Source organism: Lepidochelys olivacea (genome assembly GCF_965140295.1).
Source record: "Lepidochelys olivacea isolate rLepOli2 genome assembly, chromosome: 3".
In the NCBI taxonomy this organism is placed as follows: Eukaryota; Metazoa; Chordata; order Testudines; family Cheloniidae; genus Lepidochelys; species Lepidochelys olivacea.
This window is the reverse complement of record NC_140413.1, coordinates 106,318,851-106,335,757: the sequence shown is the minus strand read 5'-3', so window position 1 is coordinate 106,335,757 and position 16,907 is coordinate 106,318,851. Positions and strand designations below refer to the sequence as shown.

Sequence of the window (16,907 nt, the reverse complement as noted above, 5' to 3'; positions counted from 1 at the left end):
TGGAGTCTCCCCTAATATAGTTGTAGTATAAGCCAACATAGCCACCTCTACGTCACTTGTTCTGCCCCTCTACCTGCTGGGGAAAGCGGTGTTCCTGGGTAAGCCAGGCGTGGGGCTTCACCCCAGCTGAAAGAGAAACTGCCAATGTACTACTCCACCTGGCATCATTTATGGAAGCTCTTGGGCTGCTCTAAATTAAACCAGGGGTTGGTTCAGCCCCCAGTCAGGCTGAAGATTAGAGGACCAGAAAGATAGATTAGAGCTACCTTTCCCTTTCCACATGTACCCTGCACCAAACATAGCTCAGCCAGACATGAAGATCTAGCCCAGTACATAATCATGTAACAAAAGATTGTATTGCAATGCATAGGCGCAAAGAGCAGAGTTAAGACTGCACAGATGTCACTAGTCATTTCCTGACTTCTGAATGCTTCATTTTAAAACTTTAGGTCTAGATTATAACCTACCCATATACAGTCTCACAGGGGCGTAAGGAGGTATAAAACTTCCCTTCTCTCATTTTTGTGTGGATTGACAGTCAAAGCTTGAAGAGGAGAGCAAGCTACACTGGGCTGGAGGGGGACAGAGAATGGGTGGGTGGGGAATGGTTAGAACTTGGATGCTACCCCTTAAACACAGTGGTCAGTGGAGCTAACCTGGTGCATGGTAATGAGCTGCAGTTACTTTCCACACAGTTGTAACCCACACACCTCCTGGTTGTGGTGCTCTGTCCCCGACTAGTAGCACCGAGACCACATAGAGATTAATGAGCACCACACCCACAAGGAGTGTGGGTTATACAGCAATATGGGAAATAGGGAATGAATTGTGGCTTTCAGACAGTATGTCTATACTGCAAAAAAAAAAAAAAAAAAAAAAGACCTGCGGGAGCCAGTCTCAGAGCCTGGGTCTGCAGACTCAGGCTTGCACTACAGGGCTACAAATAGCAGTGTAGAAGCTTCCATTTGGTGGTGGATCTCAGACCCCGGGCTCCAGCCTGAGTAGGAAGGTCTATATTTCTATTTTTAGCCCCGTAGCATTAGCCCTGTGAGCCTGAGTCTGTAGAGCCGGGCTCTGAGCCACTGCCGTGAAGGCTTTTTTGCAGTGTAGATGGAGCCTGAGCTACACTTCCTTCCCTGGGCTGATGGAGTTCAGTGCAGTCCCTCATGTGTGGCTAGAGGTAAAGTCTCAATCTCACCCTTAATGTTCTTTTGATGTAATTTTTTGCATGGGGTCTGTATTAAATGGGGAAAAAATAATGCAATCTTAAGACTATACATTTCAAACACAAGTGTAAGGATATGAAAATGTTGACATTCTCACTGTAATATTAACATGCCAACATTGCACATAATAGTCAAATGCTGTTGTCTGTCACACCAGTGCAACCTCACTGGGTTTCAGTCAGCGTAAGGCAAGAGAGAGCAGTGAGCAGTATAATAGGGATGGGAGGTACAGTCCCATAGCTACAGCTTCCATCCGTTATAGCTGATCAATGGCCACGTCTCAGGTGTCTGCAATGCTGAACAGAGTGAGTGTTTCAGGCCGCAAGCTTACACAGATGGGTAACAAGGCCATTCTTCTCTGAAAAATGCTTTATAAAAACACAGACGGACCTACATTTGCATTTAACCTTATATTAAAAATGCCATGCCGGGTCAGCAGTGAATTAGTTTTGGAGTAGCAGCGACAGTCACTCTTTGTACCTAACTTCTAGAGGTTCTGAGCCAATAACATGAAATGCTTATTTTGCTCCTTTATAGTTTTGCTGGTTCGAGAAGGTTCATAAGGGATAGAAAATGCGTCAGAGAGAAGTAACCCAGGGGGCAGTAATTTAATTGGATCCATACCCCAAATTGGGGCTGTAAAACTGATGAAGTGTGGTTTTCTTGCCAGGTACTGCCCATTGCCTCATGGTAGGTTCTTTGGATATGGAGGAAAAAGTTCTTCATGTCCTTCGATTGCCATGTATTCATCTGTGGAACCGTTAGGCTCTGCACAGACAATGCCAATTGGAGCCTTTAGTGCCTTTCTGCTCTGCTCAGGCTCACTGCTGAATGATAGTACAAGCTGTGAAAAAGCCATTCTAATAAGTCTGGTTTGGCCCTGAAAGTTAAATCCTAGCAAACTACTGCTCTGAAATAGTCCCTCTAAGGTCAGTCCTGCTGGGATCATCACAGTGGATTGAAGGGCACTGCAGCCTGAATCCCTTCTCAGAAGAAAGGGGCGTGGGGCCAGCCCAGGCAGAGGTGAATGCTAGAGGCCCAACACCTAAAGAGACATACCTTGAACAGCACATGGAAGGGGTCAAAGGGGGTTTCCCTAAAACTGTGACCAATATATGTAAGTTTGGTCTATAATGCACGTCAATTTTCAGTCAGTCAGTTGGCCAGTAAACAACTGAAATGAGGAATACAAGGGAAGGGGTCATGTGACCACACATGCTACACAGGTCATCTCCCACAGTGCAAAGATTTACAGCACACCTCTAGATGGTAAGGTGGTGAAACAGGCCACTATCTACTTCAGCTCTTTATCCATCACTGTTTTATCTGCTGAACATAGTGAAATTTCACACGATTTTTCTCTCCCTCCCCGATTCCACTCTCTCAAAATTAGTTCTTCTGTCAAATTTGATCAATTTTTGTTTTTTTGTTTTTTGCAGTAAAACACAAAAATATTACATTTTGACTTTCATGTTTCAAATCCACCTTTTGCTTGGAACAGGACTATCTTTGCTCAGAAAGGGTTTGTTTTTGCTGGAATGTATTTCATTTGATGGCGAAATGGACCTGTTTAAGTTTGTACCAAAATATTCAAACCTGAATTTTAAATACTCTCCCTTTTCATTGTAAATATTTGGAACACTTCTAGTGGGAGAGGGATCATTTCTGTTACAACACACACCAAGGGCCCATATGAATTTTTTTTTGCTAACATTATTTGCCTCTCAAATTTAGCTGTTTTAGGGAGTAAAAATTATTGGAATAAAAGCCAAGAAAGCACTAAAGTGATATATTATTTAAAAGGAGGATATATTATTTCAACTACAGATTGGCAGCAGAGATCAGCAATTTCTTCTGAGTTTGTATGCTCAGACTGCTGAACTGGAATTAATTTGCAAACTGGACACCATTACATTAGACTTGAATAAAGACTGGGAGTGGATGTGTCATTACAAAAAGTAAAACTACTTCCCCATGTTTATCCCCCCCACTGTTCCTCACATGTTCTTGTCAACTGCTCGAAATGGCCCACCTTGATTATCACTACAAAAGGGTTCCCCCCGCCCCGTCCTGCTGGTAATAGCTCATCTTACCTGATCACTCTTGTTACCTTGTGTATGGTAACACCCATTGTTTCATGTTCTCCGTGTATATAAAATATCCCCACTGTATTTTCCACTACATGTATCCGATGAAATGAGCTGTAGCTCACGAAAGCTTATGCTCAAATAAATTTGTTAGTCTCTAAGGTGCCACAAGTACTCCTTTTCTTTTTGCGGATACAGAGTAACACGGCTGCTACTCTGAAGCCTGTCATTGTGCAAGGCACTGAATTTAGCCGTATGGAGTGGAAATCCACCAACTTTATGAAAAAACTCATACAGATACAGACAGACATCATCTCCCTTTCCAAATGCAAACAGATGGACATCATACCAAAAGGACTGAAGGTAAAAAATCCATTACAATCTACATACGACACAGACTATGCTGACAGCTTGTGCCACACGCTCTCAAAGAAACTGCGGAACCACCTGATCAACATCCTCTACAGCAAACAGGGAAAGAAAGAATGAGCTCTCAAAACTGGATACTCCCATAAAAAACAACCTTCCACACAAACTTCCTCGTGGCTGGACTTTACTAAAACTAGACAAGCCATTTACAACACACACTTTACTTCTCTACAAAAGAAAAAGGACACTAAACTATCTAAACTACTGCATGCCACAAGGGGCCACAACAGTGGTTCCCTTAACCCACCCAGCAATATTGTTAATCTATCCACTTATACTCTTCGCCCAGCAGAAGAATCTGTCCTATTTCAGGGCCTCTCTTTCTGCCCCTCCACCCCCATGAACATGATACAGTTCTGTGGTGACCGAAAATCCTATCTTCGATGTCTCTGACTCAAGAAATATTTCCAACACACCTCTGAACAGCATACTAACCCACAGAGACCTTCCTATCAACACTACAAAAAGAACGATTCTGGGTGGACTCCTCCTGAAGGTCGAAACAACAGACTGGACTGCTACATAGAGTGCTTCCGCTGATGTGCACGGGCTGAAATTGTGGAAAAGCAGCATCACTTGCCCCATAACCTCAGCTGTGTAGAACACAATGCCATCCACAGCCTCAGAAACAACTCTGACATCATAATCAAAAAGGCTGACAAAGGAGGTGCTGTCGTCAGCATGAATAGGTCGGAATATGAACAAGAGGCTGCTAGGCAGCTCTCCAACACCACATTCTACAAGCTGTTAGCCTCTGATCCCACTGAGGGTTACCAAAAGAAACTTCAGCATTTGCTCAAGAAACTCCCTGAAAAAGCACAAGAACAAATCCGCACAGACACACGCCTAGAAACCTGACCAGGGGTATTCTATCTGCTACCCAAGATCCATAAACCTGGGAATCCTGGACGCCCCATCTCTTCAGGCATTGGCACCCTGACAGCAGGATCGTCTGGCTACGTAGACTCCCTCCTCAGGCCCTACGCTACCAGCACTCCTAGCTATCTTCGAAACACCACTGACTTCCTGAGGAAAATACAATGCATCGGTGATATTCCTGGGGTTCCTAGCTGCTAGTCTGGCTGGGCTGGGGAGGGACAGGAGTTGTCTTTCCCTGCACGACCACTCTTGGTGGGCAGATCAGATTGACCTCGAGAGGCAGTGCAGAAATGAGAGTGCTACACCCTCACTTCTATGCTGGAGCAGCCCAGGAGCTGGGCTCCCAGCTTCTGCCCTCCCCCCCTCCCCCACCCCCCGGGCCCCTTCCCCCAACCCACAGCTTCTAGCTCGAGGCTTCCTTCCCCGGTGGTTCCTGCTCCCGGCGGCTACAGCCAACGCATCCCATACTTGGGGCTTCCACCTCCCGCTGCTCCAGCTGGGGCTTGGGGCAGCCCGGGTTCAAGGTTTCCAACCCTCCCCACCCCTGGCCATGGCTACCCTCCCCACCCCTGGCCATGGCTCCAGCTGGAGCTCAGGGCTTCAGCCCCTGCGGTTGCAGCCAGGGTCAGTGTACCCACTTGGGGCTTCTTCCCCCACAGTTCCTGTCGGGACTGGGGGAGACCAGGTAGGGGCTACTGCCACTGGGGCTTCTTCCAGGGCTGGGGCACCCATTTTTCTCGGGGGCTCACAAATTGGCCAGGGGCCCTGCCTTAATCTGCCACTGGCCTGGACTAGCAGCTAGGAACCCCCAGCACCTACCCACCTCCACCAATCTCCTCTAGCTCAGCCCTGAAGGCAGCACAGAAATGAGGGTGGCAATCTTGGGACCCCCCCCACCCCCACGACCCATCATGATCCCATTTTGGGTTAGGACCCCCACAGTTAGAAAGTCTGAAATTGACCAATTTAAAAATCCTTTGACCATGCAATTGACCAGAATGGACTGTGAATTTGATAGGACCCTAATTACGAATGCTCAATCTGATACCAGTATTTTAGAGGCAGAATGATTTGCTGTGGTCTATCTGTGCTGGCTGTACCTAAATTTATGACTGTAGAAGTTAATTTCTATTTTTGGATTTCTCTTATGCATTTAGACAAAGTGAATGCTGAAATCACAGAAAATGCTGGTTCCCAAATACTGTATTAATGGGTAAGTAAAAAGGTATAGAAAAAGGTTCCCTTAAAGCAGTTTAAGCAAAGGTTCATTAAATCTCATGCATGGATTAAACAGAGCATTGTCTGGTTCCTCAGTGAAATCCATAGAACATAAAAGATAATACAAATCAGAGAGCAGTACACCTAATCCACCAACAAATATGAGTTTGGAGTTGCTGGGAATAAACTAATCTTTACTAAATCAAACAGCGGGTCACTGTAGACAACACAAAGCCAGGGATCAGCAGAGCCCTTTCTTCCTCTGAACACCCTTTTATAAACTGTATCCTTTTTTGCAATGCTGCTTGTTTCCAAACCATGCCATGCGATATACCAATTAGTGGCTGCTAAATGCCTGAAGATAAGTTTATTTGGGTTCAGAAAAGAAGATGGGGAGCCCTGCCTATTAGAGCTGCAGGAAATATTCAGAGCCTATAACCAGAACATCTTTATCACATTAACTAAGAGTGAAATAATGACTCATAAATACTAGAAAAGGTCACCACTGACACTATCTCAGGCAAACGGCTTTCCATCAGAGATGGCCTTAATTAAGTATTTCCATCTCTTGATCCTCCCATGTAGGATCTGTCTCAGTAGTTTCAGGTTTTCCATCCCAAATTCTTTTATAGGGTCTAATCCCACATTCTTTGCACACCCAAGCTTCTCAGTGATATACTAGAGCTCATTGAATTAACTGAAATTACAAAGAGAGCAAACAAAAGCAGTGGTGAGAGATGGGCACATCTTAAATTGCCAATTGTTACTTTCTGGAAGGATTTGCCTGCTATTTTAACATTACTGCTGTTCCTCCAAAGTGATCAGAAGCGAGTGCACCATACTTAAATATATGATTTTTCTGACTGAGCCTCTATCCATGACTGTTAAAAAAAAGAGCATTAAGTCTGTTTTGCATTGGGAGTTTTGAGAGGAACCCCCTGTTTAATTTCTTATAAAATAAAGAATTAGGCTGCAAACTAAATCATTAGGAAGGTTGGCATTTTGCAAATAGATGTCACAATAATGTGGGAAGAATGAATATTGCATATGATAAAACTCTGTGCAAAAAAAAAAGAAAAAAGGTCCTTGCTCTTTGGAGCTTTCTTGTCTAACACACTTTCCTTTTATATTTAGATTTGCTTGCTTTAGAGCCAGAAGTTCATGGTCTGAGCTAAATTCCTTTTGGCTACCAGGAGACCCAGAAAAGAGAGGTGTTGGTCGTTCACCTTTAATATCACAAAAAGAGAAATGGAAATTGTCCAGCAGCAGATCAGTTTCCTCTTGCACTGCTGACCTGACCTTAGCCGATAGTATTCTTGTCAACACTGCACATGATCTTGCGAGTAAAATGGTCTAATTTCATAAGGGGGAAAAAAACTGCTAAAACCATTTTACAAGCTTTTCAAGCTCAAGACAAAAAAGTCTGTGTTTGTCTCTACCTTAATCAAGAGCCTTCCCAGCATCTCTTCAGACTCTAGGCTAGTTCTCTGCCAACTCTTTCAGTGCCACAAGTACCAGCTGTATAAGGTAGTCCCATACAACCCTAGAAGCCAGATGCATGCTAGCATTTAATTCATTGAAATTAAGATGTGGCCCCTAAAGCTAACACAAGCAATTTCAATTCAACAACACCCTTGTAGTCAGTGCACTTGTCAAGGGCCTGAAAACCTCTGCAATGCAGAACATTAACTAACCTATTTATTACTTCATTATACAACACATCACATTTGTCATTAGTATTCGTTCAGTTTAGTAGCATATACGTAAGGATATCTAGCTCTTATACAACGCTTTGTAAATGTTAAAGTGCTTTACAAAGGAGCTAAGGAACATTATGCTCATTTTACAGAGGGGGAAACCGGGGCACCTCTGAAATGCCACCAGCAAGTCAAGGGCACAGCCAGGACTTGCACCCCAGTCCAGAGCTCCATCCAGCCACACTGTCACCTGTATATAGATATATACATCGTTGATCTGATTATCGTAAGGTTGTATGAGTTGCTGAATTGGAATGGAGCATGTTCGAGAGGGTATTAGTGTTGTGATGATAGTGGACTAATGCTTGGAGACTAGTATTGTGTTGGGTGTAGTTGTTGCCTTACCTCCTGATTTTGTCGCTTTTTAGTGTTTTTGTTATGAGGAAATGCGATTGAACAACCTTACATTAAGTTAAAAATATGGGAATAATAGTGAGTCTGTGTCTGAATATTTCACGGCCCAGAATGGGGGTTGGAGGTAGAGAAGAAGTGTGAAATGACCCAGCCAGAATAATTACTGAGATAGACCCTGTATCGTGCTCACTATATCAATGCATCTTTTTCTTGACAAAGAACAACAATACCATATGGAGATTATCAGATTTTTAGGCAATCATCAAAGAACATATGACCTGAAGGCAAGTTTGTAGGAGGACGGGGGCCAGAAAGATCATATGCAACCTAACAGAAGCCTTTGTGATTTGCTATATATGCTTAGTGTTGCACAAACATAATCCAGAAAGGTCTTGGAACTTTCATTTCCTTGGTTTGTGGAACTTTCAGAGCTTTACAATGAGAAGTTAGGCACCAGGGTGCCAAATATCAGAAAAGTTTACATAAGAATCACCATTTACCAGTCCATGTAAAAATACTGGTGTTAGAGTCAGAGATGGGTCAGTCACTGGGCCTCCGACATTCAATATGATTGAGAAGTGAAACGAGGACTAGGATTTCAAGAAGAGAAACAGTACTCCTAAAGAAGGAAGCGATAGGGAATCCTCATGCATTCATAGGATTGCCAACTCTGACTGAAGCTATTCTGGTAGATTCCCCCCTTTCCTCCCCACCCCCACAACATGAGGTAATGTCATTTTCTTAAAGTATCCTATTAAAATCTCCTGGATTGCTTTCAATAGTCACCGGGAGATCGATGCCGATTCTGGGATACTCCAGGCCAATCCTGGAGGGTTGGCAAGCCCTATGCATTCACTATATATGAGATGGCTTTTATGAAGAGACAGTCCACGTTGGTTTCAGAAGGATTAACGTTACTGCCAGCAAATCCCCACCTGAGTTTTGATTAATTTACTCGTTTGCTTATTGCAAAGTGAAATTCCATTTTTAATCAAAATTCATAGTTTCCTAGAAGAGATAAGAGGTGTTGATGTGATCCTGCTACATACCAGAGCAACAGGCACTATGAGAGATGAGAGCTTTGAGTTCCTCTTGGCACCTTCATTTTGGACAGTGTATAGCAGGGGACATGCTTGTGTCCCTAATGAACCAATCCAAAGCCCACCGAAGTCAATGAGAGTCTTTTCATTGACTTCAGTGGGCTTTGAAACAGATCCCAAAAGCATAACAGGGATGGAGTTAGTAACAAAAATAGGAGTTTAAAATATGATGAGAATAGATCAAGGAAAACAGATAACTCTCCAGAACAAAAGGAATGCAAAAACTGCAATTAGCTGGGGACATTAGACAATATTAATACACAGTTGTTGTAATTAAATGTATTAATATTACTCATTTTGAGCCATTTGAATGCTGTGTATTTTGTTACCAACAGAAATTACAGTTATCCTTTGGGTAATTTCCTTTTTCCTTACACCCCCCCCTCCAAAAAAAAAAAACAACCGCAAAAATACAACTATCAGGGAACCTTAAGTAGTTAATAAATTAATTGTTAGCTCTAATGAGGTATTCCTATTGTTAATGAGATTTATTTGTAACAGTTTGTAATATTTTCTTTAAATGATAGAATCATAGAATATCAGGGTTGGAAGGGACCTCAGGAAGTCATCTAGTCCAACCCCCTGCTCAAAAGCAGGACCCATACCCAATTAAATCATCCCAGCCAGGGCTTTGTCAAGCCTGACCTTAAAAACTTCTAAGGAAGGAGATTCCACCACCTCCCTAGGCAACACATTCCAGTGTTTCACCACCCTCTTAGTGAAAAAGTTTTTCCTAATATCCAATCTAAACCTCCCCCACTGCAACTTGAGACCATTACTCCTTGTCCTGTCCTCTTCCACCACTGAGAATAGTCTAGAACCATCCTCTCTGGAACTACCTCTCAGGTAGTTGAAAGCAGCTATCAAATCCCCCCTCATTCTTCTCTTCTGCAGACTAAACAATCCCAGTTCCCTCAGTCTCTCCTCATAAGTCATGTGTTCCAGACCCCTAATAATTTTTGTTGCCCTTCGCTGGACTCTCTCCAATTTATCCACATCCTTCTTGTAGTGTGGGGCCCAAAACTGGACACAGTACTCCAGATGAGGCCACACCAATGTCGAATAGAGGGGGACGATCACGTCCCTCGATCTGCTCGCTATGCCCCTACTTATACATCCCAAAATGACATTGGCCTTCTTGGCAACAAGGGCACACTGCTGGCTCATATCCAGCTTCTCGTCCACTGTCACCCCTAGGTCCTTTTCCGCAGAACTGCTGCCTAGCCATTCGGTCCCTAGTCTGTAGCTGTGCATTGGGTTCTTCCGTCCTAAGTGCAGGACCCTGCACTTATCCTTATTGAACCTCATCAGATTTCTTTTGGCCCAATCCTCCAATTTGTTTAGGTCCCTCTGTATCCTATCCCTGCCCTCCAGCGTATCTACCACTCCTCCCAGTTTAGTATCATCCGCAAATTTGCTGAGAGTGCAATCCACACTATCCTCCAGATCATTTATGAAGATATTGAACAAAACCGGCCCCAGGACCGACCCCTAGGGCACTCCACTTGACACCGGCTGCCAACTAGACATGGAGCCATTGATCACTACCTGTTGAGCCCGACAATCTAGCCAACTTTCTACCCACCTTATAGTGCATTCATCCAGCCCATACTTCCTTAACTTGCTGACAAGAATACGGTGGGATACCGTGTCAAAAGCTTTGCTAAAGTCAAGATACAATACATCCACTGCTTTCCCTTCATCCACAGAACCAGTAATCTCATCATAGAAGGCAATTAGATTAGTCAAGCATGACCTTCCCTTGGTGAATCCATGCTGACTGTTCCTGATCACTTTCCTCTCATGTAAGTGCTTCAGGATTGATTCTTTGAGGACCTGCTCCATGATTTTTCCGGGGACTGAAGTGAGGCTGACTGGCCTGTAGTTCCCAGGATCCTCCTCCTTCCCTTTTTTAAAGATTGGCACTACATTAGCCTTTTTTCAGTCATCCGGGACTTCCCCCGTTCGCCACGAGTTTTGATATGTTACACTGTGAAACGATACCAGATTGGCAGCCTTGGAGATTAATCCCTCTGTTTATCCCTACATCTAGTAAAAAAGTGTGCAGAACAGTATATGTTTACCCACATTATCCAGCTGAGGTGCTTCAAATTTGACCTGGAAGGGACCATCTCCAGGAATGAGGGTAATTCAGGTACACATTCATGCCCAAATTTCAAAATTGGCCTCCAGTTTTGTGGCAACCCACTTTTCCCCTGACCTCCAATTTAAATGATTAACCAATGGAACAAACTACCACAGAAAGCAGTGGGTTATCCGTCTCTTGAAGTTTTCACATCAAGGCTGGTTGCCTTTCTGAAAGATATGCTTTAGCCAAACATAAGTGATTGGGCTTAATATAGGGGTAACTGGATGAAATTCTGTGGTGTTATACAGCAGGTCTGACCAGATGAGCTAAGGATCCCTTCTGGCCATGAAGCAGAGCTGTAACAAAGCATTTTAGTGCCTGGGGAGAGTAAGCATATCTGTGTCTCAGAGATGATGCATGGGGGAGCGCATGCACAGTCATGTGTCCCGGCCCCCGATTTCTGCCTTCCATTTAGCACAGAGAATTTCAAACTGTGAGGCGCTCTCCCTTTGGGGGACGCACCCGAGAGTTTGAAAACCATCACCTCCTTCTCGGAGCACTACATAAAATAAAACTCCAGAATACTGAAGTAGCCCAAATCTGATAACCTTCAGGTCATGCTGCAAAAGACTGGGGTTTTGAAGAAGGCTAAAAGGTTTACTGTTGCTGAGATTTAACTGTATTGTTCATGGTGCATTAGGATCGCTAGAATCTTGGGTAGGCGTCTTTTTAGTTATATAAATTATAATAAATAACTACATACTGGATGGTTTCCAGCCTCTCTGTAGTTAAGGTTGAGGCCTGCTTTTTGTGGCAAGCCCAATTTTGCATGGCCTCTAAAACCCTTAAAATAAGCATTTTTACTTCAACATTGCACAGGACGATACAGAGCCAAAGAAAAATTGGACAGGATATTCTATGATGTGGTGTTTGAGAGAAAAAGATGTAAATTGAGTGTGGTAAGTTATTATAATGCTTTCTTTTCTGCCATGTTACATACCAAAGTGACTTGGGTCAGGAACTTCATATTTCATCTATGCTAATATTTCTGATGAGACACACCGCACATCACCATTTTGGATAAGTGGCACTATGTATTCTGGGAGTTATTTCACAACAAACTAGGCATTTAAGAACGTTCTGTCAGGGTCCAATGACCTTTAAAACATCTGACACAGTGCCAGATTCCCTACTCTGTTCCCAGCCACTTTGCACAACACAGGAAGCTGGAAACTAGTTGTCACTGGTCACAGAGAATTCCCCTGATAGAAGAGAACCCCTTATCATTGCAGATGTGTTGATTCTTAGCCCTGTGTCAGTCCCCTCCCACCACAGAGGGCATGTCGAGGGCGGGAGGCAGGCAGTGTGTCTGAAGTAGGTAGGATATATAGTTGATCAGTGCTTAGGATCCCTCTCACCAGCTTTAAGTCGCATCAGAGCTGGGGCTTACCCCAATAATGAAGGAGTTGAACCCAGTTCCCTAACAACCCCCACCAACTGCACATCTTTGGTAGGCCTCACTCTTCAGTTTGTATATGTGCATTGAGTACTACACACACAAATGATCTTTGCTAGGGGCACAAAGGAAATGATGGGCTTTGAATAAAAAACAGAAAAAGAAGCAATTTGCACGATTGGCCAATATGGAGCAGTTTTAGCAAGGGCTGTTTTTAATCCTTTAAGCAGGGGCAACATTCAGTGCTGAAAACCACAAAGCAATACAGAAAAGCAAACAAAATCTGTAAGGCAAATGAGTAGGAGTAGCTGGATCTAAGAGCAGAGGTGAGTCGGGTCCCTTCGGACAAATGGTTTCACAAATCTTAATTCTGTATGAGGCACCTATACACTGCAGTGTTGGGTGCCTTAAACATGCAGAAAGGGCCTCTCTGAACACGTTCCTCAAAGAGTTACTCCTGGATGAGTTTCCCCTCCTAACAGTAAGCATCTATTTGGAAGAGGATATCAAAGAGAAATTCTTTACATCAAGTATAAAATTCACATCCAAAGGACTGGAATCCATCCATCACAGTACTGTTGCCTGTCAGGAATGTGGTTAACTGAAGTTGATGCTCTACTGTACCTTTAATAAGGGATCATGAGCTGGCATCTGAAATGCCGGAAGTACTGGAAAGCCTGTTGGACAGGACAGGTCATTTTTTGACACCCCCTCACTTCTGATACAATGGCAGCTACCAACTGAGCATTCTGACTCATATAGCTAACATCCTGAAGCAGTACAAGTATTTCTAGAAATAAAAGCTTCCTTTAATCATACAAAATGTGGGTGGCTCCCACACACTAATTCAAAGATATTTTGGAGGTAACCAGCAGGTGCTCAGATAAGTCAAAATTCCCCCTCTTCCCCCAGCTTTGGCCAACCACTATTTGTAATCAAATTTTTTAGAAAGGAGGTTAAGAACAGATAGAGAATGTGGTCCAAATTTTCAAAAGTGTGTGGGCACAAACCAGGGTATTTGAGTGTGCAAACCCTCAGTCTGAGCATACATAACAAACATTGAGCACATACAAATGTGAGCCCTTGTGACATCTCTGAACTCCTTCCAAGGAAGTTTTCGAACCAGAGTGAATGCTTTATGCAGTTTAAATTTGCCTCCTATCATATACATGGAGTAACAGCAACAAGGGAGATAATTATGTTAAGAGGCAATATCTGAAAGCTGGTGTTTAACACAATTCAGATAGCAATGCAAATGAGCGTTCATTGTCAACAAGGAGGGGATCAATTCCTGGCAGGACGTGCACATGTCCAAGACACTTCTAAATTTGCTCACAGACCCATGGAGCGAGTCAGACAGTTTCTGTTGCAAGCACTGACATTGGTAAATCACTCACCTTCATCACTTCTACCTGCAGGTCTTCATTCAGGGAAGGAGTCACTTTGATGGCATTCAGCACCTGATTTAGTAGCTGCTTCTCATCTGAGCCTGTTTCCACGGATACAAATCTCTCATCAGACAGCAGCTTCTGCAATAAGGCACAAGGTAGTTCATCTCAGAGACTGTTGATTCCTCCCTCCCCCACATTGTTTAACTCCATTGTAACCTATTACATATTGGTAATCAGAGTATTAGTTGCATATCTGCCCTTCCTTCTCAAGGCCATCAGGACGGGATCTAGGCTTTGCTGATGAGGCAACTAACACTTTTGGGTTCATTACTGAATTCTACAAGTGGCTTTTTTATTTCTTTTCTCGCAGCTCAAATGATCTCAAAAAGGTCATTTCCCAGTGGACTCTCAACATGTCAATTTCTGAAGGCTGCTGGACTTGGCTTTGGTGAAGCCCTCAGCTAATGTCATTTTAGAAGTAACACTTCAACACATGTACAGAGTGGAAAACGTGGCTGGTTTGGTGGCCTAGAGCTACCACTACTTTACATGTTGCTTAGTGGGAGATAAAGGTTTAGCTATCATCCCACTCTCTCTCTTTGAGTTGCCAGGGGGACAGAAGCACTGTGGAGGTGGCATTGCTAATCACTGGCAGAGGGTGGGAAGAGGTATTTATGTATCTTTCAAGAGATGACTAATCTAAAACATTAACTAAGCCCCTGAAGAGAAGGCAGCCTGACCAGTGGGTTGTGCTGGTGGTATGAAGTTTGATGTGTATTCGGCTGGGGGTAGGGGTTGAGAGGTTATATAAGGGGTAGATTTGACACAGTCCTACTGATTTTTATGGTCCGGTCAGGTTCCCTTTGCTTGGAAAGAACCTAGTACGTGAGTAATGGAGTGTCACAGTGGGTATTTTTGGACAGCACGATAGAGCTAGAAAAGGTGGCACAAAAGAGCAAATCCAACTTAAAAAAATAATAAAATGGACTTGAAGTGAATTTTTATGGGAGCCCATTTTCAAATCTAAATATTGGCCTTTTTATTATTCTCAAAAAACAAAACCACTTTCAACTACGTGGGGCTGAAACACAGAGACACCAAAGGCGTGTGCACTACTGAAGTCCTACTTATGCCCTCAAAACAAGACCTCGTGCTGACCCTTCACACAGGGATGAATTGCACCTTAGTGAACAGCAACTTGTATTTAGTAGAATAGCAGTATTAAGCCTTTCCTACAAAACTATATTCCTAGCAATAAACATTAATTGCATCCTGGTGCAATGTCCATTTTCCTTCAATGAAGTGAAAACATGCGCTCAGTTTCCATTTCATTACCTACAAATGCTTTAGCTCTCTGAAGCCTGCATCTGATTTTCTTGGTACATGCACTGCATGGCTATTTTCAGTTGTATTTATAAAACCCCTTCAGTTCACCTAGTGCTACTGAATGTGGGAGGAATTTTGATTTCAATATTTCAGTGGGGGGTCCCCATACATTTATAACAGAGCCCTCACTACTTATGTCTACGTTATGCTTTCCAGCTTCAAAGCACCACTGTCCTCTGAGCTGATCAAAGAGGGCTGGATAGGACTGTCTTCAGACTCTGCCAATGCAGCCCCTTAGATGTTTGCTGGAGTCCAAGTGCAAAGCCAGTCACTATCCATTACTTGCAGAGCATGCAGCTTCCACAGAACCTTCTGCCTCTGATAGCACAGAGGCTAGCTCCTGGAAGCCTGTTCAGCAGTGCCCTTGCTATCACTAGGTCACCCCATGGTTTGATGCTTTGTTTACAATACTTGTTTTCATTTTAAACACCTACATCTCCTTTGAATTTAAAGGATATGGGAGCTGCCATTTTCTACATCCACCCTCCAACCAAGCAAGTCAAAATCCACCCAAGTCCCAAGCCATACCTGCATCCCTACTAGAGCATGTTGGGCCAACTTCACGCTTTTTGATTCCAAAGCCAGCTGCAGTGGAAGGAGACACTTCTCCCTACAAAAATGAGAGGAAAATAGTGCTGAGAAACTGGCATTCACAAAAACCACAGCCTTCTGGATTTTCCTCACTTTCAACAGGGTCAAACTCAAACAATCATTGAGCAGACTTTAACAGAAAACAGCTGCAATGTGATATTTATCTTCCCAAAGAAAACACCACAGTGGTTTTCCAAATTTTTCAAAGAATTATTCCTCAAAAGAAACAGCCACTTATGGACCCACTTCCCAAGCAGCTTGGTCCTTAAAATGTTTCATTTTGTGCAGCACAAACACGTGATTTACAAACCACTCACAGACTATAGCACAGCTTGAGAAGCACTGTGCATCAGTCACTTGTCTTCTGTTTACTAGGCAAGTTGCAGAAGCGGATACCAAGTTCCGCATTCATCTTCTGTGGAACTAGTTTTGCTCCATGCCTTGTGTACAGTACAATTTGTAATCGTGTGTTAACTAAGCTGAAAGCAATTTGTGCAAAGAGCAAACATTGAAGGGTAGGGTTTACAATGAGTTAATGAATACATTTTAAAAACACAATTACAAATTGTACTTGGACTGTAGAATGCAGCAAGCTTTTGCATATTATGAGATACTGCGAGTTGGGATAGTCACAAGCAGGTCCATAAGCACTGGAGACTTGGATTCAAATTCTGACTTAAGGTACAAATAAAAATGAGGTTAGTGGACCAGTCAGTGTACATTTGCTCATCTCACAAATCCACTCACACAATAATCTGATTGAAGGGAGGCCCTGAATTGGAATAACTAAAACTATTTCAGCTCGTGATTGAGACATATCAGCAGAGCTATGTGGGGAATGCTTATAAAGCACCTTCCCACACCATGTCAATCTCTAACCAAAACAGCAGTTCACAAATGAAATGAGTGTGGTGGTCTCAGCCTAAATTATATAAGCGACCATG

At 43.3% G+C, this 16,907-nt stretch overlaps 1 protein-coding gene across 1 annotated transcript in view; it reads right to left on the bottom strand.

Annotated features, from left to right (window-relative positions):
- Positions 1–16,907, bottom strand: part of ARFGEF3 (ARFGEF family member 3) — a 115,894-nt gene that overhangs the window by 77,393 nt on the left and 21,594 nt on the right. The window contains exons 3-4 of the mRNA XM_084624378.1: positions 15,901–15,982; positions 13,993–14,124 (exon numbers count right to left, since the gene is read on the bottom strand). Coding sequence (XP_084480504.1) covers positions 13,993–14,124; positions 15,901–15,982 — 214 coding nt within the window. The remainder of the gene's footprint in view (positions 1–13,992; positions 14,125–15,900; positions 15,983–16,907) is intronic.